The sequence below is a fragment of the Sphaerodactylus townsendi genome, linkage group LG02, assembly GCF_021028975.2.
Source record: "Sphaerodactylus townsendi isolate TG3544 linkage group LG02, MPM_Stown_v2.3, whole genome shotgun sequence".
Lineage (NCBI taxonomy): Eukaryota > Metazoa > Chordata > Lepidosauria > Squamata > Sphaerodactylidae > Sphaerodactylus > Sphaerodactylus townsendi.
The window spans coordinates 1,152,177-1,177,220 of NC_059426.1; the positions used below are offsets into that span (position 1 = coordinate 1,152,177).

At 49.0% G+C, this 25,044-nt stretch overlaps 2 protein-coding genes across 18 annotated transcripts in view; one reads left to right on the forward strand and one right to left on the reverse strand.

Annotated features, from left to right (window-relative positions):
• COQ10B (coenzyme Q10B) overlaps positions 1-13,656 on the reverse strand; it is a 44,288-nt gene extending 30,632 nt beyond the window's left edge. Inside the window, exons 1-3 of one of the 2 annotated variants that reach the window (XM_048483520.1) lie at positions 13,499-13,656; positions 3,363-3,512; positions 38-230 (exon numbers count right to left, since the gene is read on the reverse strand). In XM_048483520.1, coding sequence (XP_048339477.1) covers positions 38-230; positions 3,363-3,512; positions 13,499-13,575 — 420 coding nt within the window. In that variant the 5' untranslated portion in view covers positions 13,576-13,656. Of the gene's footprint in view, positions 1-37; positions 231-3,362; positions 3,513-6,963; positions 7,126-13,498 lie in introns of those variants that run through there. The other variant, XM_048483521.1, reaches the window with a different exon arrangement.
• Positions 13,657-13,921: 265 nt separating this feature from the next.
• LOC125427328 (leucine-rich repeat flightless-interacting protein 2-like) overlaps positions 13,922-25,044 on the forward strand; it is a 121,009-nt gene continuing 109,886 nt past the window's right edge. For 6 of the 16 annotated variants that reach the window (XM_048486588.1, XM_048486599.1, XM_048486593.1 and 3 more), the window contains exons 1-2: positions 13,927-14,862; positions 15,920-16,006. In XM_048486588.1, coding sequence (XP_048342545.1) covers positions 14,200-14,862; positions 15,920-16,006 — 750 coding nt within the window. In that variant the 5' untranslated portion in view covers positions 13,927-14,199. Of the gene's footprint in view, positions 14,863-15,919; positions 16,007-25,044 lie in introns of all 16 variants that reach the window. The other 10 variants (XM_048486595.1, XM_048486600.1, XM_048486597.1 and 7 more) reach the window with 8 other exon arrangements.

Sequence of the window (25,044 nt, forward strand, 5' to 3'; positions counted from 1 at the left end):
AAGGAACTAGGCAAGTTACTGTTAAATAAAACCTTACCTTAACCAAGTGAGGCCTAACTAGCGTCACCACTGAAGTGTATTTCTCCAAGACAGGGGGGAACCCAACTTCTAAGCGCGCTTTGCAGTATCCGGAACGCTTTGACAGCACATCAGACTTTTTGCACCAAGGAACAAAGTTCTTGTATTCACTGACAACGGCCACCACGTCATACATTTCCTGCATAGAATACCTGGGGAAAGGGAAATAGGAGTCAACATGACATTGACATTGACATTGTGGACATTGTGGACATTGTCTACTTGGATTTCCAAAAGGCTTTTGACAAAGTTCCTCACCAGAGACTGTTGAGAAAACTCAGCAATGAAGGAATAAGAGGGGAAGTCCTCCTATGGATTAAAAACTGGTTGAGAAACAGGAAACAAAGAGTGGGTGTAAACGGGAAGTTCTCACAATGGAGAGATGTCGGGAGTGGTGTCCCCCAAGGATCCGTTTTGGGACCAGTGCTCTTTAACCTATTCATAAATGACCTGGAAGTAGGGGTGGGTAGCGTGGTGGCCAAGTTTGCAGATGATACCAAATTATGTAGGGTGGTGAGAACCACAAAGGATTGCGAAGAGCTCCAAGCGGACCTTGATAAATTGGATGAGTGGGCTCAGAAATGTCAAATGCAGTTCAATGTAGCAAAATGTAAAGTGATGCACATAGGGGCAAAAAATCCAAACTTCACATACACGCTACAGGGGTCAGTGCTATCAGTCACAGACCAGGAAAGGGATTTAGGCGTCTTAGTTGATAGTTCCATGGGAATGTCAACTCAATGCATGGCAGCTGTGAAAAAGGCAAACTCTATGCACAGGATCATTAGAAAAGGAATTGATAATGGAAACTGCAAAGATTGTCATGCCCTTGTATAAAGCGGTGGTGGTGCCGCACTTGGAGTGCACAATGTCCAGTTCTGGTAAGCATATCAAAAAGGATATTGAAGAAGTAGAAAGAAGTGCAGAGAGAAGACAGCAACAAGGATGATTGAGGGACTGGAGCACCTTCCCTATGAGGAGAGGCTGCAAGCGTTTGGAGACTCTTTAGTTTGGAGAGGAGGCGGCTGAGGGGGGATATGATTGAAGTCTACAAAATTATGCATGGGGTAGAAAATGTTGACAGAGAGACATTTTTCTCTCTTTCTCACAATACTAGATCCAGGGGACATTCATTGAAAATGCTGGGGGGAAGAATTAGGACTAATAAAAGGAAACACTTCTTCACGCAACGTGTGATTGGTGTTTGGAATATGCTGCCACAGGAGGTGGTGATGGCCACTAACCTGGATAGCTTTAAAAGGGGCTTGGACAGATTTATGGAGGAGAAGTTGATTTATGGCTACCAATCTTGATCCTCTTTGATCTGAGATTGCAAATGCCTTAACAGACCAGGTGATCGGGAGCAACAGCCGCAGAAGGCCATTGCGTTCACATCCTACATGTGAGCTCCCAAAGGCACCTGGTGGGCCACTGCGAGTAGCAGAGAGTTGGACTAGATGGACTTTGGTCTGATCCAGCTGGCTTGTTCTTATGTTCTTATGTTCTTATGACAAAACAACACGACAAAACAAAAGAGTATGGGGTTGTTTTCTGGTCATGAGAGGAGGCTCTTCCACATGGCCGAGCCTCAGCCGTTGACTTCTAAGAACATCTGACACTGCGGCACTGCACAGTCCTCCCGATCATTCTAGGATTTAACTGCAACGACTGGATTTAGGCAAAGGCTTTCTTCTCCCCCCCCCCCCCCCCGCCCCGTAGCTGCACCTGGCACGAGAAATGTAACGTTGCCTTCCCCCACCCCTCCAAATGCACTCCCATGAATGTTTACACACGTTAAGGATTAAAGGAGTGATCATGAATTTATCCTGCTTTTGCAAGATACAAGAGAACAGAGGAACAACCCCAAGGTCCAAGAAACGGGCGACTGGATGTAAGGATACACAACCCAAGGGAAGCAACCACAAAACACAATAACTCACCAACTGCTAAACGGTGCTTATTCTTTCTTTCAAGAGTCCTCAGTAAGTGACACAAGAGCACACAGCGACAGGTTCAAAAACAAGCCCTCTGCTCCCCTGTCTCTGCTATTATTTGAAATAGTGGACTGATTTTTAAAAGGGAGAGATATGCAAACACCCAGACAGATACTGTAAGTGAAGACATCATCAAAAATAAGTCACTGGCCCTAATAAATGCCCATATTTTATATGCCTTTCTTTAAAAACAACAACAACAACATATGTTACACCAACTGTTGACTCCCACCCTGGGCACTTGCAAGCAAGCTCCTCTGTCTGGCCATCAAACCCAAATACTGTAGCGGGCTCAGAGTCAGCCAGTCAGGAGTCCTCCTCTGAGAAGCACTGGCAGGATGACCCTACTGTGCCGGAGATGAGTCAACTGGGCCACAAGCACAGCCGGAAGCCTCACAGGATGCAGACAGAGCCAGCCCAAGCCCAGAGTTGGAAGCCAGAGGGCTTGCAGAAGCACCTGCAGCCACTGACGCCCAACCTCGCGGTCCACCCAGCTCACCTGAGTCTGTGAGGCAGCTGAGAATTCATATCCGGCAGGAACTGCACTCTGAAAGGCGCAGTGAGCGCTTAGAAGCACTCAGGCATCGCAAAGAATGCGGAGTCAGCTCAGGATCACGGCTGAGCACAGGTGCAGAAGAGACAGCTCTGGGAAGCGGCAGGAGCAACATGGTTGAAAGCCTGACGTCCTTCTGCCAGACCTGCTTGCAGAACTCAGATGGGAGTGCCTGGCCTGACCGACCTTTGACCCTGGATTGCCTCTTCCCAGGCCTGCATGGAACTGATCCCTCTGGACTCACAGCAAGGCTGCTTCCTCCCTCTCTTGCATCTGTCCCTACAAGGTGCTAGCATTGATATTTGAGCATCTAATCCTGCCTCAGTTGTACTTTGTACAAAATAAGGCAGCTCCTTCTAAATTAGGAAAAGACAGCCTGAAAAGGGAAGCGTCCCCCCTCCCCTCTCCCCAGCAACTGCGCCCCCCCTCCCAAAGAACCACCAGAAAGGAAAGAGGCACAGAACCCTCATGTTTGCCATCCAATCTGCAGCTTCAGTCCCAGAAGCTAAACCCATTTCGCTCTGCAAGACAAAGTCTTACCAGACATGTCACATTGTTCAGTTCAATCTAAAATGCCTGCGGAACACCAATTGAAAAGTGAGACGCGCTGATTATATATTCTGCAATTCCTGTTAGAGTTCGGCCACATGAGCCAGAGTGTGTGATCCTAGGCGGAGCTGCACCCTTAGGATGGCGCTAACAAGTCAGATTCACACATCTGTTGAACTGATACGAACCCTATAATCCTCCTTTCTGAATATTCTTTCCTTTTGTTCGCTAGTGGCGTGGTGATGTTGAAGAAAGTTCTTCTTGAAAACACGCAGGGCGTTGCAGGCGCTTGTCGCAGAGGGACTTTGTTCAACAGCATTTCCCAGGATGTCAAATGCCTACAATTATCAAAACATTTGTATTAGAATCACCCGGTGGTTAACACTGCAACGACACACAGTAAAGCCAGGGCTCGTGGAGTTTGCGAGCTCTTCAGGATCAGGTTAACTTGTGTTGCCTTTGGGGAGACTAAAAATATCTCTGTCACGAGAAAGCATCTGGCAGCAGTCAAGGACAAAGGCCTGAAGACTTGGCTGCGTCAGCCAGAGCGGGTAGGATGGACTTGTGCTCATGGATCGGTCTTTCAGGACAGCATTTCCTGCTAGAGCAGTGAACCCGGCCAATATTTTCAGCCTTTCCACTGAAAAAAACAACAAAAGCCACACACACTCCCCACTGCCGGGATATTGGTTGACACCTACGGTAGCACGTTGGCACACTGGCACATGGAGAGTTTCAGAACATTAATTTTTTTACTATTGTAGAGTCCTGCCTAGCTCTTGCATGAGAACAGGACACACAGTCACACGTCTAACCCCCAGCTATAAAATTGCAGGCGACTATGGTGGTTATCTTGTGTGACTGTTCTCACCATACAAGCCCAGCCAGCTAAGCAGTCCTGTTTTGAGGAAAGGAGAGCTTTGCTCTATAACAGAAGCATTTTCTTTTAGGCAAGCCCCCACCCCCCCACCCCCCAAACACACACACAGATTACTTGTGACCACAGACCTGAGCTGGCTCAAGCGGGCTGGCCTTCACTGCCTCCAAGGAGGAGGGTTGGGCACCCAAGTTCTTGAATCAAAGCCAGAATGCACAATAGATGGAACAAGCAGCTCCATATTGAGATCAGCAGCAATGAGGACAGGCGCGTCACCTCCCCGGGAATCTCTTTGGAGACCCTCTGACCTGAGGGCTCCCTCCCCAGAAATGGTCCTAAAAGGCTTCAGAAAGCGAGTCCCGAACCCTCCGGATCCTGCAAAGGGCCCATCTAATCCACATCCTATTTCCAGCAGAGGCCACACAGAGATCTCTGAAAGTCTGCAAGCAGGAAAAGGCCTCCTTCCAAATCTTGCCGCCAAACCAGCCCCGAATGATAAGATAGTAATGACTTGTCATACACAATAGCTAGGGGGCCAACATCCAAGCAGGGCCTGAAGATCACCTGGAAGGACAACTGATCTCCCCAGGAAGAAAATGGCTGCTTTGGAGGGAGGGCCCCCCTCCCTTCCCAAACTTGCCCCTCCCCAGGCTTCACCCAGGGACGTAGGTATAGATTTTTATGGGGGGGTTGGGGGGGCCACACCCCCACCCGCCCCTAGGGCATGGCCACGCCTCCCCAAGCCCTGCCCCTCGCCTAGCGCTTATAAAAGCAGCTCTCCGAGGTCGGGGATGGCAGACTCCCCTGCCCTGCCCCTCCCCTCTGGGCAGAGGCATAGAGGGAAAATGGAACACGGTGCAAAATCTGAGCCGAGCCCGCCCGGGGCAGCCGCTGTGATGCTGGAATCCACCCCCAAACAGCATCACTTTCAATGGTGTTTAAACTAGAGAGCCCAAATTCTCCTTTTAAATACACCTTAAAGGGAGAATCTGGGGTCCCTAGTTAAACAACATTTAAAGTGATGCTGTTTTGGGGTGGATTATCCCCCACCCTGAAACAGCATCACTTTCAATGTGGCGTAGTGGTTAAGAGCAGGTGCATTCTAATCTGGAGGAACCAGGTTTGATTCCCTGCTCTGCCACTTGAGCTGTGGAGGCTTATCTGGGGAATTCAGATTAGCCTGTGCACTCCCACACATGCCAGCTGGGTGACCTTGGGCTAGTTACAGGTTTTCGGAGCTCTCTCAGCCCCACCCACCTCACAGGGTGTTTGTTGTGAGTAAGCAAGGGCAAGGAGATTATAAGCCCCTTTGAGTTTCCTACACGAGAGAAAGGGGGGATATAAATCCAAACTCTTCTTCTTCTTCTAAACTGAGGACATCAGATTCTCCCTTTAAATCCATGCCGAAGGGGGTGGATTTAAAAGGAGAATCTGGGGAAATTTGGGGGGTGCCTGCTGTCAGGGGTGCAATGGTTAAGCTAGAAGCACCAAACTTTCAGAGTATCTTTAGGAGTCTCTCCTAATGATACCACCCAGGTTTGGTGAAGTTTGGTTCAGGGGGTGCAAAGTTATGGACCCTCAAAGATGTAGCCTTCATCTTCTATTAGCTCCCATTGAAAACAATGGAGGATGGAGAACTCCCTTTGGGAGTCCATAGCTTTGGACCCCCTGGACCAAATTTCACAAAACCTGGGTGGTATCAATAAGAGACTCTCCTGATAATACATTCCAGGTTTGGTGAAGTTTGGTTCAGGGGGCCCAAAGTTATGGACCCTCAAAGGACCCATCTTCTATTAGCTCCCATTGGAAACAGTGGAGGATGGGGGCACCCCCTTTGGGAGTCCATAACTTTGGACCCCCTGAACCCAGCCTCACCAAACCCAGGTAGTATCATCAGGAGAGTCCCCCAAACAATTCCTGAATGTTTGGTGCTGCTAGCCCAAACAATGCGCCCCCTACAGGCCAAAAACCAAAAAAGGACTAAATTTTTTTAAAACCCACTAACGGAGGGGCGGAGCTTCGGACATGAATGTGGGGGTTCAAACCCGAGAACCCCCCCTTACCTACGTCCATGGCTTCACCCCAAATCTCCAGGAACGGCCCAGCCCAGGGTCTGCAGCCCTCACAACAGCTGATGGCAGCAAGTTACTATTCTTGTCTTCCCCATCCCTGAAGCATCCTGACCCTTCTCACTGCTATACCCACAACAACACACGTGACACAACGGTTGATTTTTGCACTGCATAATGATGATGGGTTGCAGCCATTATTTTTGAATCTGGGTTTGTTTTTCCTTCACATGGGTGCCTGTTTTCCGTGAAGGAATTGAGTTGAGGTCATGGGTTTTCTTTCTGCCCCTTCACATGAAACCACTACTTGTTTTAATTTCTTTTTACAATGCACACGTAGCTACGCAGGTACAAACATTTGAATCCCATTTTTGTCGGGTTAAACCGGCCTGGATGTTGGGGGAAGGGAGCTCTGGTCTGTGTGAATCTGCTACGTGAAAGTATTATTCTGCTGCTTCTTTGCTCTTTATCTCTCTGCTTGAAGGCCACATACCTTGGTCTGTAGTGCAGCTGTGAATTTGTAAGGTAGGCGGGGGGAGGATTTTGCTGGTTGCTTTATAGTATCAGAGTCTCTGCCGGACTAGCTGAGACTTCTTTGAACTGTACGAGACTTATCTTGCCTGCAATAAAGTAATCTTTGTTCATCAACAAGTGTTCCAATTGTCTGGTCAAAGGAGGTTCTGACAATTTTTCCTGCATTCTGATTGGCTGTTCCAGTTTGTCCTATTTACAAGAAACAGCCATTCACAGGTGTGCTTCTGTGCAGCTACGTATTTTGAACACCAATTTTTTTTAAAAAGGAACAGTTGTGAATGTACAAATATGAGTGAAAATGTTGCTCACAATCACTGCTCTGGGGAGGCAAAGTGCTTGGGGGATGCTTGGGAAACGGCGGGTTGTGAGAGAATCGGCCCACAGTATCCACAAAATGGCAGGCAGCAAGAGTCACACTGTAATGGCAGCCGGCAGCTCAGCAGAAACTGAAATGAGATAAGGAAGATAGGAAAATGGGCAGCGGGAGGGGAAAATAAAGCATTTAGCACTGGTGCTGTTCGCTCGCGAGTGTTAGGTCTCGAACCTTTAGCCAATAAAAGGACTCTGTGTTGTTGATCAGCAGTGTTTATTGATAAGCATCAGAGCACCAAAACTTGGCAAAGTCAGTCCTGACAAACCTGGATTTTGCCATCCCCTTTATTCCCTACAGATTCCCCCCCCCCTCCAAAATTCCCAAGAAAGAGTGAAAAACAGTCCCCGGAGCTGAGGCATCCAAAGGTTGGTGGCATATAGTAAGAGAAAGCCACCTGGCTTCCTGCCCCCACAAGATAATGGACGCGGCTCCATTTCCCACGGGATCTGGGTGTCAGGGGAAAGTCTAGTTATCTACAAAGCGCGTGAAGCCATAAAGTAAAGATCAAGGAAAGAATGCCCAAGATGGCAGTGGTAACATATAGCAGGCTGGTTACATATATCTTTCAACAGTAGTTACAAAGAGGTAGGAATGCATCTCAATCACCTGGATATTTATTTTATTTATCTGGATTTTTATCCTGCCCAATCCCCTCAGGGCTCAGTCCCACTGACAAGGAGCAGGTTCAGCCCAGGTTTGGGTAAAAAGATTGCTAGTTTAGCAATTTTTGAAAAACCTGGGTTGAGGGAAGTATAACGGGCCAATCCTGTTTTGAGGAGGGGACCTCTGCGAAGTACTCCCCCCCAAGTGGGATATTTTCCTTCCTCAGCCCATTATATTTCTATCATGCAGAATCACTTAATGTTGTCCAATGGCCACTATGGAAGTGTGAATTATGTGCCTGTTGTAAACTGAAAAACATCCTGCTACGCTTGTGGGCACAAGGGTTACTTTATCTAACTCTGTGCACAAATTCTGTCATGGTTATCTTAATGCACCAACTATCTAGTGGCTTTGCCTGCTCGCTCACAGGAGAGCCAGTTTTCTTTTTCGCCTCTGATCTAGCAGATTCGGGCCAGTTCTGACGTTCTGTGGTTGCCAGCTCTTACTTTCAGGGTTAGCAGAAACGCAAGACTGACCAGAATATAGAGATCAGTCCAGGGTTAGGCTTTCGAAGTTGGGGGAAAGGAGTGCAGGCTTTACAACTGGAGATCTTCCATGGAGCCAGAACTGCGCAGGTCTTTCTTTGCAGTAAGTCCCAAACTTGCCCTCAGCTTTGAGACACTCATTAATGCCTTCCAGATCAATCAGAACTGTAACGTTAGAATCAAGCAGTCATCAGGATGAAGAGTTAAAAATGGACTTGACCTTCGCCTATCAGCATAGTTTTACATGGTGTATGAAGGAACTCCTCTTCCCTGACGGCCGTCCCGTTCTGCAATCCACAATAGCAGTCTTGAAGAGAAACCTTTTATTGCTTCTGACTTCAAGTTCCGAACGAATGGCTCAATGGATCTAACAGATCAGAAAGCTACGAAGTTTTGTTCTGCTCCTGGGGCAGCAAGTATTTGGATCCAAAGTAAACAAGTAGTTCTGAGATTAACTGATTCTCCTCTGCACGTTTCAAAGGCAGAATTTCTATAGGACACAGTGATGGGACAATACTGGATTTTCAGGCAGGCTAATGCCACCACCCCAAAATCAAGTCACTGCATTTCACCTTCAAAGGCCCCCTCCCTGAGGCATACACAACACCCAATTGCAAAAATGCCACCATGATAGTTTTTGAACTGTACATGATTTACATTTGCATAGTGTAAATAAAATCAGCAGTATTCTAATTACTGCTTTGAAAGCAAGCTTTAAAAATCAAACATTTCCACAGAAAGCTCAACAGGCATTAGATGGAGAAAGTAATAGGAGAGTTATAAGCATCGTTAAGACACACAATGACATCTCTTCAGCTTGACAAGGAAGGGCCACCGAACTCTTGTAACACTGCACAGGCGGAGACCAGCTAAGTTAACCAGAACTCTGATCTACACAAAGTGAAACTGCCCCATGTCTGAGGTCTCTCAAGTGACAGTTCTGGAAAGTCTTTCATCAGATTATGGTTTCATGACTTTATATTGGTCTCCATTTCGGATTCAGAACACACCTACTAATATTCTGAGAAAATATATCGGCTGCAATCCAAAAATGACGTGAAGGCAGCTACACTGAGGAGTGGTTTTTGCTGCAACTGAAGCATTATTCTGTTTCACACAGCTCTCCTCTGCAGGTGACAGAATACGGGCACCAAAATATCAAGGAAAATGCTGTCTTGTTCTCACCAGCATGCTTAAATATCCCCAAAACACGTGAAGTAAATCTCACCCATTTCTAATGATACTTAGGTGTATATGATATTGGCTGTTGTGGGTTTTCCAGGCAACGTAGCTGCAGTCTGCTAGCTTTTGCTCCTAAGTTTTCAACCACATCTATGGCTGGCATCTTCAGAGGCCTGTCATGGGAAGATGTGTTTCTCCCCATGGCAGAGTTCTGACATACCTCTCAAGATGCCAGCCATAGATGTGAGCAAAAGGCTAGCAGCAAAAACCACCAGACCACAGCCATACAGCCCAGAAAACCCACAACCACTAGTTGATTCTGGCCATGAAAGCCTTCAACAATACATTGTATGTAATATATTTTGGATTTGTATACCAACAGAACATTTGCATGGTCTACCTATGTTGCATCTTTTAAAATCTTACACCCAAAACAAAAAGTCTGGCATTCCCCTTCCATGGCTGACATGGTTTCTGGGGTGCATATTCAAGCAATACAAGAGTTCACTAGTAAAAGTGGGGGGGTGACAGTCCTCCCAATCTCTGTTAACACCCAAGTACGCAGCCTACATGTGGTCCTGCTAATGTGTGAGGAAGGGGAAATCTCCGGGGGTGGGGTTCCTATCTTCAATGCTTCCAACTGCAAAAAAAGTTGTGTAGTGGCGTAGAAGGTTAAGAGCTCGTGTATCTAATCTGGAGGAATTGGGTTTGATTCTCCGCTCTGCCGCCTGAGCTGTTGAGGCTTCTCTGGGGAATTCAGATTAGCCTGTACACTCCCACACACGCTAGCTGGGTGACCTTGGGCTAGTCACAGCTTCTCGGAGCTCTCTCAGCCCCACCCACCTCACAGGGTGTTTGTTGTGAGGGGGGAAGGGCAAGGAAATTGTCAGCCCCTTTGAGTCTCCTGCAGGAGAGAAAGGGGGGGATATAAATCCAAACTCTTCTTCTAAATTGTGGTACAATTTCCCTGCAATTGTGGTACATTCCAGTAGCAGAAATCAGATCAGTGGTACACACCAGTAGTACCACTGATACCAGATCACAAGATTTTAAGTCATTTGTTACAAGGCAGCAGTTCAACCAAACCAGACAACCTACAAGCAGGCATCTTACAGAAAGATACAAGGTCACAAGACAGGGTTACTGGATTAATATCTGCTGACAGATTATCACTGATCAGATGTGGAGGAGAATGGGGATGCATGGCGCAACCCCTCCCCCCACTTGCCCCACCACCCCAACTTGATGCAGGAGAAGCTCTGACTGGCATTTTTTCAGGGTGCTCACACAAGACCAACCTTGGCAGCAGAAGCTAAGGAGGGTCAGCCCTGGTTAGCCTTTGGATGGGAGACCACCACGGATCAGGAGGCGGAGGCAGGCGCTAGCAAATCCCCCGGCCATAAGTCGGCTGCAATTTGAAGGGGGGGAAACAGAAAAAACAAACAGTGCCCATGGCTTCCAGAGTGGCTGGAGGCATCTTATTCTGTTGTTCCCACTTCTGTTGCCGGTGTGGGATCAATGACCCAAGACACAGAGCTCTGGCAGAAGCTCCGCGTGTTCTGTTGTGGAAGTGACAGAGTGAAAAGGGACAGAAATTCTTCTGCAATTTTACTATGGAAATGTATAATGTGGATCTTATATTTGGCAACTTTTGGTCCATGACCATAATAAATATTGATTGATTGGTTGGCAGAAATCAACAAAGGTCTGCTGGCGGAGAGTGAGAAACTGGCCTTAAGAAAATGGGTGATGAACGAGCCAATGACGGGTGGCTGACGGGAAGTGCTCTCAGAGCCTCCGCCACCTCGGCCAGACCTTTCACAAGGGGTATCTCTGTGCTGCTAAAATCAGGGCTCCCCTGTACGCATTCACAATACAAAATAAATGCAAAGTAGCCACAACACTGCTGTCCTATGTTCTTCAGAGACAATCACACCGTATACACCACCAAGTGACTGACAGAACCCAAGTGATATTTGAAACTGTCCTTTCAGCACAGTACAACCACACCTGGCAACTGAATTGCTAACACCACACAAGCAAGGGAAATCTCTTAAAAGCCTTCTGCCCTGGATTGCACCGTTTAGCCCTTAGCCATAACTGCTCAGCGCTGATATCAAAGGCAAGCATGAGAGAGCCACGGCAACTCCAGACAAGTTAAAACAGCAGGTAGTTTCACAGGCCACATTCAGAATAAAAACCATTAGTCACTGAAGAATAAACAGTCAGTCGCTCTAGTGCAGGGGTAGGGAACCTGCGGCTCTCCAGATGTTCAGGAACTACAATTCCCATCAGCCTCTGTCAGCATGGCCAATTGGCCATGCTGGTAGGGGCTGATGGGAATTGTAGTTCCTGAACATCTGGAGAGCCGCAGGTTCCCTACCCCTGCTCTAGTGGTTAAGAGCAGGTGTACTCTAATCTGGAGGAACCGGGTTTGATTCCCTGCTCTGCCGCCTGAGCTGTAGAAGCTTATCTGGGGAATTCAGATTAGCCTGTGCACTCCAACACATGCCAGCTGGGTGACCTTGGGCTAGTCACAGTTCTTCGGAGCTCTCTCAGCCCTACCCACCTCACAGGTTGTTTGTTGTGAGGGGGGAAGGGAAAGGAGGTTGTAAGCCCCTTTGAGTCTCCTTCCAGGAGAGAAAGGGGGGTGGGTTTATAAATCCAACTCTTCTTCTTCAGTCCCAATAAAAGGAAATAAGAATTAAGCAGGTCAATCAAATGAAATAAGTCAGCTGTCTGGATGCAAGACACCACCGAAGGGTTTTCCCTGCCAGCTTGCAGCTGCAGCTGCTTGGGCAGGGAGCCGGGTGCAAGGACTCTGGAGACCCGAATGGGCCAGGGGGAGTGGAACGGGGAAGATCCAACCACAGGCATTGGCGCCAACGCAGCTGGAACACCGCACACGTCACACTGCCAAAGACCGCATTTTTCCTAGAATGGTGGACCCCAGCCAGGGTCCCTGCCACCCCCCACCTGGGCATCCCACTCACCCAGGAGTGAAAGAGGAACTGCAAGCAACAGCCTGGGTGCCTCAGTAGCCAACTGTGGCTGGTGCTGGCCGGGAACACTCCCTCTCGCGTTAAAAAGAGACCAGGCTTCAGAGAGATTGGGCTGAAGGCGACACAGGGGAGCACCACACAGGCACGCAGTCTTGGCATCAAAGAAGCCTCGCTTGTCCGTTGCGCACTCGAGCACGTCCTGCCCTTCCTCTGACGAAGCACACCGGCCCCCCAGCACACACATCTGGCGCCACAACCGCCGCCGCAGAAGAAGCCTCGGCTGCCAGATGCGCCCGAAACGCGTCCTCAGAAGGGGATGGAGGGAGCTTCCAACTCAAACTGCTTTAGATTTTGTGACATTTGAACGTGGATTTAAATTGGCTGTCAAAGCTCCCTTCTGCTGCTGCTCGGAAGCGGCCCCCGAGAACCGAAATGGGCCACAACGAGGAGGAGGAGGAGGAGGAGGAGGAAGGCCTCGCGAGGACGCACCAGCCGCTTGGGGCCTTCCAGAGCGGGCAGAGGCCAAGGGCACGGGCCGGGGGCGCAGGACGCGGGAGGGCAAGTGCGGCCGGGCGGCTCAGTTTGGGACCTGCCAGATCGAACCTCGCTCCGGCCTCGAGCGCCAGAATCCGGCGCGACAAACCCCTTCGCGGGCACGCGCGGAGCGGCCCCCGGAAGACGGAACCGGCCGACAAAGGTGCGCCGGGAGGAGGGTCTCCGGAGCACAAGCGGGCCGCGCACTTCTCCCCCCACCCCCCCCGCGCTGGCACCCGCGCGGCCCCCGGAGACCGGCCACTGACTCCTCGCGACGCCTGCCGGCCGCACACCGCGCGCACAAGCCCCCCTCGCCCGCCCGCCCGCCCGCCCGGCCCCCGCGACGGGGATGGCGGCGGAAGCAGCTCGGCCGCTGGGGCCTCTCCGCCTCCGGCACCCCCAGCCCCGCAGCGGAGGAGCTACACCTGCCGAACCTCCGCGTCTGCAGACGAGGCGGCGGACCTGCTGGACTCCGGATCCCGTCTCCGCCCCCCCTTAACCCGTTCGCTGCCGGGAAGGCCTCCTGCGGCGGCGGCGGCGGCGGGGGGGCCTTTCCTCACCTCCCTTGCGGGCGGCGGGCGGAGCCTCCGCAGGGCCCGACTCACCTGAGGGCCGCTCTGCGCGGCGACGCCGCCAACCGCTCGGCCAGCGCCTTCCCCACCGCCCGGCCGCTCCGCGCCATGCTCGGCCTCAAGCCGCCCTCATCCCCCGCCCCCGGCTCGGCCTCGCTCAGCCAGGGCTGGCCAAGACCGGGTTCCGCCCCCTGCCCAGGCTCACCCAATCGCTGGCCAGCGGCGCCGCGCGCTCAGCCCATCAGTGGCCCGAGCGGAGGCAACGTCAGTGCCTGGAGCCCGCCCTCCCTCTACACCCCTCTAGACTCCTCCCCCTCCACGCCTTCCTGAGGCACGTCATCTTTTCCCCCCTCTCCTGCTCGTGCCCGCGTTGGCCGCGGAGCCGCGCGCAGTCACAAGACGTCTGTGTGTGTGTGTGTGTGTGTGTGTGTGTGACGTGGAGGCGTGGTGTAAGAGCGACCGAATTCCCGATTGGCCGAAATGCGCGCCAGTCGCCCCCCCTTTAAAACATGGTCCTCCGTAAGGAAAGCTGCCAGCCTCTGTGTGTGTGTGTGTGTGTGTGTGTGTGTGTGTGTGTGTGTGTGTGACTTGTGATCTAATGGTGATTTTGGGGCGACCTGGTGCACATGAGGACAGCTGGTTTGCAATGATTTTGTGCCACTGCGGCACTGCACAGCATCAGATGCGCGGTTGTTTTGCTCACACCTGTGGCTGGGGACATAAGCCGTGATCTGATGCTGATTTTGGGGCGACCCGTTGCAAAAAGCTCGGGGATCCATGAGGATCTGTGCTTTGCAGCCGCGCACCGGATGCACCACTGGTTGTGGCTCCGCCGCCTGTGGACTCACACGTGCTTTACAGTGTCACGGCGGTTTCGTTTCACGTCAGTGTGTACAATCCATCCAGATCCGACTGTGACCCAGCTCCATCGCGGAGGGGCTTGGAAGAGGCCGCGGCGCCGGTTCGAGTCCGCGCCCGGGAGCTCCGGAGTCCGGGTGGAAGCCCCGCCCCACGAAGCCCCTCTTCCTGGGGGACCTCGAGCCGCTCATTGTGCCCCTCCCTCAAAGGGTTGTTGTGGCGTCAAAATGAACGGCGGGTCGGAGGAGAGCCAGGACCCCCGTTCCGCGGCCGGTCCCGCCCAGGGCGAAGCCGCTCAAAATGGCGCCCCGGGGGCCCTCCCCTCTGTCTCTTCCGCCCGCCCGCGCATGCGCGCCTCCTCCCGTGTCCCGTCCCTCCGGCCGAGGGGCGTCTCTGAGCCGCCGCCGCCGCCGCCGCCAAACTCGGGCGCGATGGAGCTCGCAGGGCCGCCGCCGCAGGGGCCTCCCGGGCGGAAGAGGCTGCCCAACCGGGACAGGCCCGCCGCCGAGGACGACGCCCTCCACCAGATCGCCCGCCAGGTCAGTCAGTCAGTCAGGCAGGCCCGCCCGCCCCTCCTCAGCCCCCTGCGGGGTGGGGGTCGCCGGCGGGGGGGAGGGGGCTCTCAGCAACCGGGCAGACCTGGACCCCTCCCTCCCAGGCCCGGACGCGCCCCGCCCATGGGCCGTTAGTGCCCGCGGCGGCGGTTCCGCCCTCTGAGCTCCCCGGAAAGGCAGTGCAGAAGAGCAGCCGCAGCAGCAGCGGGGGTGGGGGGGGGGGGGAGGGGGGGTCTGGTTTAAACCACAGACGGCGCTTTGCGCGCCCTTCACCTTCGACGGCCAGGGGGAGGGTCTCCTTCTGCTTTACTGTTGCAACTGCGCGGGGAGCGGCGCCCGGGGCGGAGGACGCCGCCTCCCTCCCTCCCTCGCTCGCGGCCGGACGGCTTCTCTGCTGCGGCTTGTTGGACGGCCGCCCCCTCGACAAGCCTCGTTCAGCCGAAACAGCAGCCCAGCGGATGTGCTCCTCCTGCGCTCGCTGACCCGGGCGGGCGGTGCTGCTGCCGCGAGGACGGGGGCCAGGCTGGTCGCCAGCAGGCAGAGCTCCAGCGCAGACTGCTCCGGCCAGCGGGGCCCTAAGGCCGCTCACGCTGAAGGGCAGTCGCCAAAGTCAGGCTGCCGGGTCAAAGCTAAGCCCCTTTTGAATTGTGTTATTATTCAGTTAGGATATTGCATTGCCTTAATTGGCAACATTAGATAAATTTAAAAGCACACATACCTTCGTTTTCTGCATGCCAAATTGCAAACACACCCAATATTAAAATTAGAGGTAGCATACTGTCCACCTACACATTTCGAAAGAAAAGAACAGGATCCTCTCCCGCCCCCATTCCCAATTTTTCCTCTGGAAATAGCGAATTTCATGCATTCTTCTCCCCCCCCCCCCCCCCCATAGCAACTATATCTGTTCTCCCCAAAATGTTTTCTTTTTTCAGCTGGCAAAATAGAAAAAAAACATATGGAGCAAGCAGGAGATGAACTTTGTTGTGGTCTTATTTAAACAGTGTGAAATTGAGGGTATTCATACATTTTGCTTTGGTAGGCTGAAGCCAGACTTGCAGCGAAACGTGCAGCACGAGCTGAAGCTCGGGAAATCCGAATGAAGGAGCTTGAACGGCAGCAGAAAGAGGTATGTTAAGTGTTGTTATGGTGCCTTTGTTTGCTTCACTAGAAGAAGAGTTGGTTTTTATACCTCGCCTTTCTCTACTGTCAGGAGTCTCAAAGCTGCTTACAATTGCTTTCCCTTCTCTCTCCCACAACAGACTCCTTGTGAGGTAGGTGGGGCCGAGAGGGTTGTGAACGAGAGCTGTGGGAGGCCAAAGATCACCCAGTGGGCTTCATATGGTGGAGCGGGGAATCAAACCTGGTTCTCCGTGTTAGGAATTGAACCTGGTTCTCCAGATTATAGTCTGCTGCTCTTAATTACTACATCAGGCTAACTCTTAATCTAATTGGAACCCAAATGTGTGCTGTTTCTAGAATTCCATTTGAAGACCTGAGAATAGATTATGTAACAGTGTTGTAAAATTTGTTCCTATTCTGCTGCAGAAGCAGACAAAACCCTAATTTTCCAAAACAGGCTTTTTACAACTACTTAAAACAGGCGTGTTTATGTTTCTTGATATAATTTCATAGAAAGAAAGAAACTTCCTTGAGGCTCCTTCGTCACCTGTTCCTTGATCTCTCTGCAATAGACTGAATTGAATTAAATGTGCCAGATTCACCAAGTACATACGGCTTATAGGCGAAGCTGAACCAAAGCCAGCCCATGGTAGAAGAACACCATGTCTATGTACTTGACTGAGTTATGGAGAGATTCCCCAAAGAGTTATGGAGAGATTCCCTTATTAGATCCTCCAGTATTTCTATTAGATCTTCCAGTATGTGGAATGGGAGAAAGCAACTAACCAGACTAGCATGCTCTGGTTCAGCCTGTGGAGGGCCCCGGGGACCTGAAAGCACCTTTCCAGCCAGTTTTCTTCTACTTACCAGTCTGCCTTCCAATCATGGTTCTACTCGTGCAAGTATTCATTCAGTGTGGACGGCTTCTGGGTGTATCCCCAGCCAGAGCTTGTGGAACCAGCTGTGCTGCTTTCAGGGAGAAGTGGCAGTCTCTCTTGCTTCCTCCCTTTGGCCTGGAAGACAACCATCTCAGCCGCAGGGCCCGTTCATGTGTATGTTCTGTGCCAACAGGAGTTCCATGTCTTTAACTGCATTCATGAGCTGATTAAGGGGTGGCAGCAGTAACAATAGCAGTTGCATCCGTTGCAGATAAAAGCGGGACCTGACTGCACTTTCCTGCCCCTCCTCAAATAAATTCCTCACAATCTTTTTGAAACCTTTTCAATGTACCCAGCAGGATCTTTCCAAAATGGCAGGTGTCTGAAATTGTTTGTGGGGTAGGCAGCGTTTGTATCTCAAAGTGGAATGGTTCTTTTTGTAGTAGTTACTAATTCAGGCTGTCTCCTTACTGAATTAAAGATCATTTCCTGCATGCTGGTATGGGCCGATGGGCATGTGCACAGACCTGCGGGTGGATTATAAGTGAACAAAATTGTATGTCTCATTATGTTGTCTCTTGCATTTAATCAACAGTCAATATTTGCAAATAATGGTCTTTTAAGATTTTGTTCTCAAATACAAATTAAAGCTGTCTCACTGAAAGCCATTTTCTCGTGGAGGCGTAGGACAACTTGCTGGTTTCTCGCCCCTTTATTAGGAAGGCAGGAACTAGATTTCTGTCACTTCCTGTCTTGCGGTCCGGTGGCCATCTTCCTTCAGTATCTTTCCTGATTCTGAAGGGAGAGCATGGACTTCACAGAACTCTTAGCATTTGTTGTGTCTTTTTGTCAGTGTTTTGTGTGTGTTTGACTGTGTGTCCTTTTGCTGTAGTCCCTACCCTCCTGTGTGTCTTTGTTTTTGGGTAGGGTAGAACTTTCTCCAAGCAAGGCCTGAGGCCTAGGCAATTCTCATTTTTTTTCCAAGCCACAAAATGGCATCTAAACAATTTTCCCCTCTGAAGGAAAAGTTCTTCAAGACTTCTGCAGAGGGGACCAGAGCGGCTGCAGTGAGAGAAGAGAGATCCCTCTCAGGCAGCCGCTTAGCTGACCTGGAGCAGGGCGACGAGATCCGCCCGGGCAGCCGCTTGTCTGACCCAAAGGCTGGAAGCGCTCCTCCTGGCGAGAGAAAAAAGTACAGAGCCAGCCCTACCAGAATTAAGCAGACAGTAAACATGCAATATTATAGATGCTTGCGGGTGGTGGAAAGTGCCATCAGGTCACAGCTAACTTAATGGCAGCCTCATAGGGTTTTTAAGGCAAGAGATGTTGAGAGGTGGTTTGCCATCACCTAGTGACTTTGGAGTTCCTTTATGCTTTCCCAGTCAAGTACCATGCCTAGCCATGCCTAGCTTCTGGGGTCTGATGAGGTCAGGCTAGCCTCTACCATTTCACATTTTTTTTGCCCTCTGCAACTTACAGTTTCTCCTTTTCTGAGAGAGCTTCTAACTTGTTGGATCAGGGGAATGCTGTGGACATAGTTTATCTTGATTTCAGTAAGGCTTTTGATAAGGTTCTGTGTGATATTGTAATTGACAAATTGGTTAAAAAAATTTCCCCATGATTTTGCCCCCCCCCCCCCCCCCCGACATGACCAGATCAGCTGCGCCAGGGAATCTGTAACTAAGCTTATTTTTGGAGTAGGGCTTATATTTCAGGCATCCTCCAAAAATCATGATAGGGCTTTGTAGAGAAGGAGGCTGACTGCCACTTCTCAAAACGTGGGTCAGGATTTTGAAATGCACAACAAAAACTCAGAGGCTGAAACTTTAAATAAAATAAACTTTAAATAAAACTTTAAATAAAATTGGGGTTTATTGAGAGCCGCACCTTCTCAATAAACAAAATAATCAGAAGGAATAATCAAAGGTTAAAAATGACACCATAAACAACGGTAGCATAGCATGAAACTGCAAGCAAAGATCAAAACAGAAAATATTGCGAACCAAGCTGGTCTGGCAGAGTTTAAGTTATTCAAAACAACTATGATAACATACAAAAAACAAAGATACGCTCAGGCAGTACAGAGTAACAAGCAATAGAAACAGAATGAAAAGAAAGGTAGATCTAGAGTGAGAGCATTGAAAGCAATTATACAAAATTATTGCTGAGTTAGCATAAACGAACCAATCAAACTCTCACATCAATTTGCAAAGACAGCATAGTGTAAAAACATTTTTACCACCAGGTGTAATGTCTAAAGTTCTAATAAGAAGAAAATACTTTCAGCTGGGGTGTGACTTTTAGCTCAAACAGAATAGAATTAAAGCGATAAAGGTAATTTCTCCACAGGCTTATTTTCAGAATAGGTCTTATTTTCGGGGAAAACCGGGTAGTATCCCAATCATGCGCGTGGTGACACTGCTTGGCTGTGCTCTTGTCAGACCTCTCTTGGAGTATTGTGTTGAGTGTTGGGGATCACAGTTTCAGGAAGATGTTGACAGGCCAGAATGTGTCCAGAGGAGGGCAGTGGGGATGGTAAAGGGGTTGGAGGGCAGTGGGGATGGTAAAGGGGTTGGAGACCAAGTCATAAGAACATAAGTATGAGGAAAGGTGAGAGGAGCTGCAGACCTTTAGCCTGGAGAGGAGACCACTGATTGGTGATATGGGAGCCATCTTCAAGTACTTTCAGGGCTGTCACAGAGAGAGGATAGTGCAGTGTTGTTTTCTGTTGCCCCAGAAGTTTGAACCGGAGCCAACGGGTTGAAATTAAGTCCACAGTGATCTTGGTTAAACATTAGGAAGAACTTCTTTTCAGAGCAGTTCCTCAATGAAACAGGCTTCCGTTGGAGGTGGCTGGCTCTCCTTTTTTGGACATGTTTAAATAGAGGCTAGATGATCATCTGACAGCAAGGCTGATTCTGTGAATTTAGGCAGAGCATGAGAGGTTCGCTTTTCAGAGCTAACAGAGATCATAAATGACTCCCAGACAGCAGTGTCCTGCAAATATCTTTGCATCACTCTGTTTCTAAGAGACAAAGCTGCTTTTTCAAAACTGGGCAGCGACCTGACTTCAGCAAGGAAAACTCAGGTCGAAATTCTTGTTATGATTAGACCACATTTGTTGTCCAGCCCCTCGAGTTAGAGGTAACTTGTGTCCTTTCCTGGAGCATTGGTGAGGCAACACCACATACTTTTGGATCTTGTCTACTGTAGTTCATTATTCCATGTGGTTAGAAAGTGGAATTTAGATCCTTAGTCTCACAGGCAGTGAATAACCTTTTACCTCAACTGCATGATCTTCTTCACTCTCTTTTGGAGAAGAAGTCCTTTGAAGAGGTTCTGGTGCCTGATTTGATCAGAGGGTTCCATTCTAAAGTTTTCCTTTTTGATAAGAACAGTGGTTCTTGTCCCATTTTAGCTGTCAAGGGACTGAATAAGTTTTCCTTAGTTACCAAATTCAAAATGGTGTCACTAGTTTCTGTATTGCACTTATTAAACTATAATGGTTGATTTATTGTAATTGATCTATACCAGGGGTAGGGAACCTGTGGCTCTCCAGATGTTCAGGAACTACAATTCCCATCAGCCTCTGTCAGCATGGCCAATTGGCCATGCTGGTAAGGGCTGATGGGAATTGTAGTTCCTGAACATCTGGAGAACCGCAGGTTCCCTACCCCTGATCTATACGATGCCTGTTTTCAGGTGGCTGTACATCGGTCGAAGGCTTGTCAAAGGCTTTCACGGCTGGAATAATTGGGGTGTTGTGTGGTTTCCGGGCTGTATGGTAGTAGTAGCATTTTCTCCTGACGTTTCACCTGCATCTGTGGCTGGCATCTTCAGTGGATGCAGGCGAAATGTAAGATTTGCAGGATCTGCTGAAGATGCCAGCAACAGATGCAGGCCAAACGTCAGGAGAAAATGCTACTACTACCATACAGCCCGGAAACCACACAACACCCCAATACATAGGTAACATAGGAAATGTCTCTGATTTGACTACACAGGGAAGGTTGGTCAATATTTTTTGCATCTGCCCCCATGAGGTTCACCAAATGTATGGCACTTGTGGTAGCCTTCTTCCATCTTCAAGGGTATATGACCTGTCTGTACTCTGTTCAGGGTGAAGATGAGAACTGGATTATAGGTAGCTCAATGCTCCACTGTGGTCCTAGTCTCCACCTTGTTCCGTTTCTGCCCTTTCCCCCACCTTAGAGGTCTGGAATGTATTTTATGCTGCCCACCATGTTCTGAAAGCTTCAGAAGGCACGGCCATTTTCATTATGTTTGCAGGAGTTTCTTCTTCTTTCAGCTCTCCTGATGGCCACTGTAATATGAAAAATAGATGAACAAGTTTCTTGTTCCTTGCTATCCTGGCCACGTCTCTTTTTTTCTTTTTGTCTTAGAGGAGACGTTCTCAAAGCTTCGTGGAGTCTATATAAGAGAATCACAGGTGCTTGGAGAATTTATCTATCTCCTATTAAGAAGCAATGGTTAGACCAGCCCTCAACCCAGTGCTTCTTGATAGGAGGTAAACAAATCCTCTGACCACCCGTGACTCTTAAATGTTGTTTAGAAAATGCACAAAGTCTTGTGTAAAAGCATGAGATTGGATGCCTGCAAATATTTACGCTGGGAGACCTTGGGCCACTTGCCCTCTCTTATCCTAGACTAACTCACAGGGTTGTTGTGAGGCTACACTGGAGGAGAGGCGATAACAGGTGACCTTCCCTCCCACAGGAACAGACCTCATACAGTGGCTTCCATGGGTGTAGTGCATTCAGAGGTTATACCCTTTCATCCTACCCTACCTCACAGGGTTGTTGTGAAGCTGCACTAAGGGAGAGGAGATAATAGAATCATAGAGTTGGAAGAGATCAGAAGAGCCATCAAGTCCAACCTCCTGCCATGCAAGAACACACAATCAAAGCACTCCCGACATATGTTCATCCAGATTCAGAGACCTTTATTAGGCATATAGGGGACAAAAGGAATTAGGCATATAGGGGACAGCATGGGGACAAAAGGAAAAGGTAAATCCAATAGAGAACATTGAAAATAGTGTGAACAGAAGCCAAGGGAACCTAGTGTCAGGACCATGCCTGTCAGTATCTTGATGTCTTGCTGTGTGAGATTTGCAATTGTTTCCCTGTTTCCCTCTTCCCTTCCTAGCAATCTCCTGTTAGCAATCTCCTGGCACCAGCCCATCCTCAAAGAGGTGTGAAAGGTTCCCAGGTCCTTTGTAGCTTTGTAGTAGAAACTGTAATGGACCTTTGGTGTGGGGCGAAACCGGGGGTGGGTGGGTTAAAAGATATAAGTCCTGGATCTGAGCTCTCTAGCTCAGATCCTGCTATACATTGTTACTCTTTGCATCACTTGGAATAAACTGCTTTTGGACTTTCCTACGGTCTCTGTTATTTCCACGTTCGAGATTCTGACACCGAGTTCAAAGCGCACAGCAAAAATTTTGCTATGATTTCCGTTATTTTATCCTCAGGATTGTTGAGCAGAAGAATCATCTTTGCGTTGGTAGAGAAATCCGTGAACCCAGCCAAGCTTAAGGCAGAGAAATTGGGCCTAAAGCTGTTATACTTTGGGCAGGAGAGCAAGATGTGTTCAAGAGAGTCAGTATAGGAAAGGCAGAAAGAACAGTGCTGATCATGCCAATGGATGTTTAAGAACTGACCTTGAAGTAATGACGATGGAAAGGAATTGCATCTTGCTCTTGAAAGTGCCCATCTAAGTTTATGGTTTGGGAGTTGGTTCAGATAGTGGGCAACACAGAGCTTTCGGGGAGTGATCCTCAAATACAAGAGTGAACAAGAACTCTGTGCCTTGCTCAAAAGATATTGAAATTCCTGATCAAATAATTTATTTTTAGTTGGCGAAAAACCTCGTTAGTAAGCATAATCAGGGAGTCCCAGGGAAGGCCTAATGGGGAGATCTTAGCCTCGATTAGTAACCACCAGTCAGAGGTCTGGAGCTCATGCGTCACTAGTTGAACCAAGCTGTGCGAGTCAGAGTGGAAACAGAGGCGTACCCAGAATTTGAAAGTGGCGACCTACACCCTGGTTTCCAAAAGGTGCTGTCCTGCCTCAAGGCAAAGGACTGCATAGGGGATTCAGGGAATTCTGCTTTTTTATATTTTATATATAAAATTTTATATATAAGAGATTTTATATAGGAAGCTGGACTGCAGCTGTTCAAGCGTGGATTTTCATGCATGGATCCATATAGGAACCCCATACAATAGATATTGAACCATTTTTGTGATAAATACTTTCAGGGCCGCCAGGATGAATCTGCCGCCATCGGAGGTGAAAAACTTCAGAAGGACAGCAGCAGAGGCACATTTGCTACCCCTCAGGGCCTTATCTCTGTGTTTAGCTCAGCCAGGCTTGTATTGGAAGACAACCACTAGGCATTTAAGGGATCTGACTTGCTCAATAACTGAGCCCTGAATAGATCAGATCACAGCACTACGGGTATTTGACAAAAACATGACCTTAGAGTTTGATGGATTTATTGAAAGCTGATTAGATGTGCAGTAGTTGTTGCATTTAAGGAGTGAGTTCTTGAGGCCGACCCTTGAGCAGAACAGCAGAACTGCATTGTTGGCATATAGCAGGATTGGGAGCGGAACTTTATTCAAAAAAGGACAATGAGATTTTATGCTATTCAGGGTCGGGACAGGATCATTTAGGAAGAGATTGAACAGAACAGGGGCTAACACGCAACTTTTCTTGACTCCCTGGGAAACAGTGATGTTGGGAGTTAAGTGGCCTAAAGGATTGATTCTAATTTGACAGGTGGGGGTTTTATGCAGAGACCATATTGACATAAGGAATCTGGGGTTCATTCCAAGATTCATCAATTTAGACCACAGGAGGCCTTTTTTAGGTCTATGAAGACTTACCTTTCTGCACATATTTTGAGATGAGCATACTCAGAATCATGCAATGATCTAGACTTCCCTTTCATAAAGCCAATCTGTTGTCAGATTCCCTGTCAGACAATAATTCACTTGATTGGTTCAAGGCTTTTATTGAAGACATGTCAGGAACATAGAAAGAAAGTTATGGTGGAAAATGCAAGATCCCCACCCCCACATGAGAAGCAGACAGTTCACATTGTCCAGACTGGAGTCCCATCTCAGCCGCAGAACTCCAAGGCCGCAGCTAGAACTGATAACACTGCATCTGCAAAAGCAAAAGCAACATTTCCCCCCAATTTCCCCATCATGACAGTTCCGCTCCCTCTAAGGCCCTCCCCCAGGTTTGCTAGGATAGGCTTGGTGAAACGTTTTGATGAATTTGGGAGCTCGAATGCAAGTTGCTTTCACCCATTCATTCTGCCCTGGCAAATAACCTTTCCATGAAATCAGGCATTGCAAGCGGTTGCAATAGATGCGAGAGTCCACTGTATCTTGAATTTCATAATGCAAGGCCCCATCAATCAGAGGCAGAGGAGGCGGAGTAGGTGTAGGATGTCCGGCATTGGGAGCTCAGGCCTTTGTTAGGAGGCTGCAATGAAAAACTGGATGTATCTTATGTAGAGCTTTAGGCAGTCTTAGTTGTACAGTCACCTCATTGATTTTGTGAACAACAGGAAATGGGCCTATGTACTTATGTCCCAATTTTTGATACTTATAAATGTTTCTAAGATTCTTAGGAGAAAGGAAAATCATCTCCCCCACATCCAACGGAAGGGGGCAGCAATGCTTGTCAGCCTGTTGTTTGTGAGCATCTTTAGCTTTCTGTAATGCCCTGAGAATAGGATCCCAGCCATCTACGATCTGCTGGACCCAATCCTGTGATTCCAGAGGATCGATAGTGGGTTGACCCAGAAAAGGTAGGGGCTTGCCCAGTTAGTCCTGAGACAACCTCAAAGGAGTTTTTTCCAGTGCTGCTGTGGATTGCATTATTGTAGGTATATTCAGCATACGGTAAAAGATCCACTCAGTTTTTTTGTTGTTGTTGATAATTACTATAGCATCTGAGATATTGTTCTAGTGTTTGACTGGTCAGTTCAGACTGGCTGGCTGTTTCCGCGTGATAAGCGGAAGATAACGCTTTCTCCACCCCCAAGATGTGCATGAATTCTTTGCAGAACTTTGAAACAAATTGGATACCCCGATCAGAAATAATTTTGTCCTTTGCCAAATGCAGTC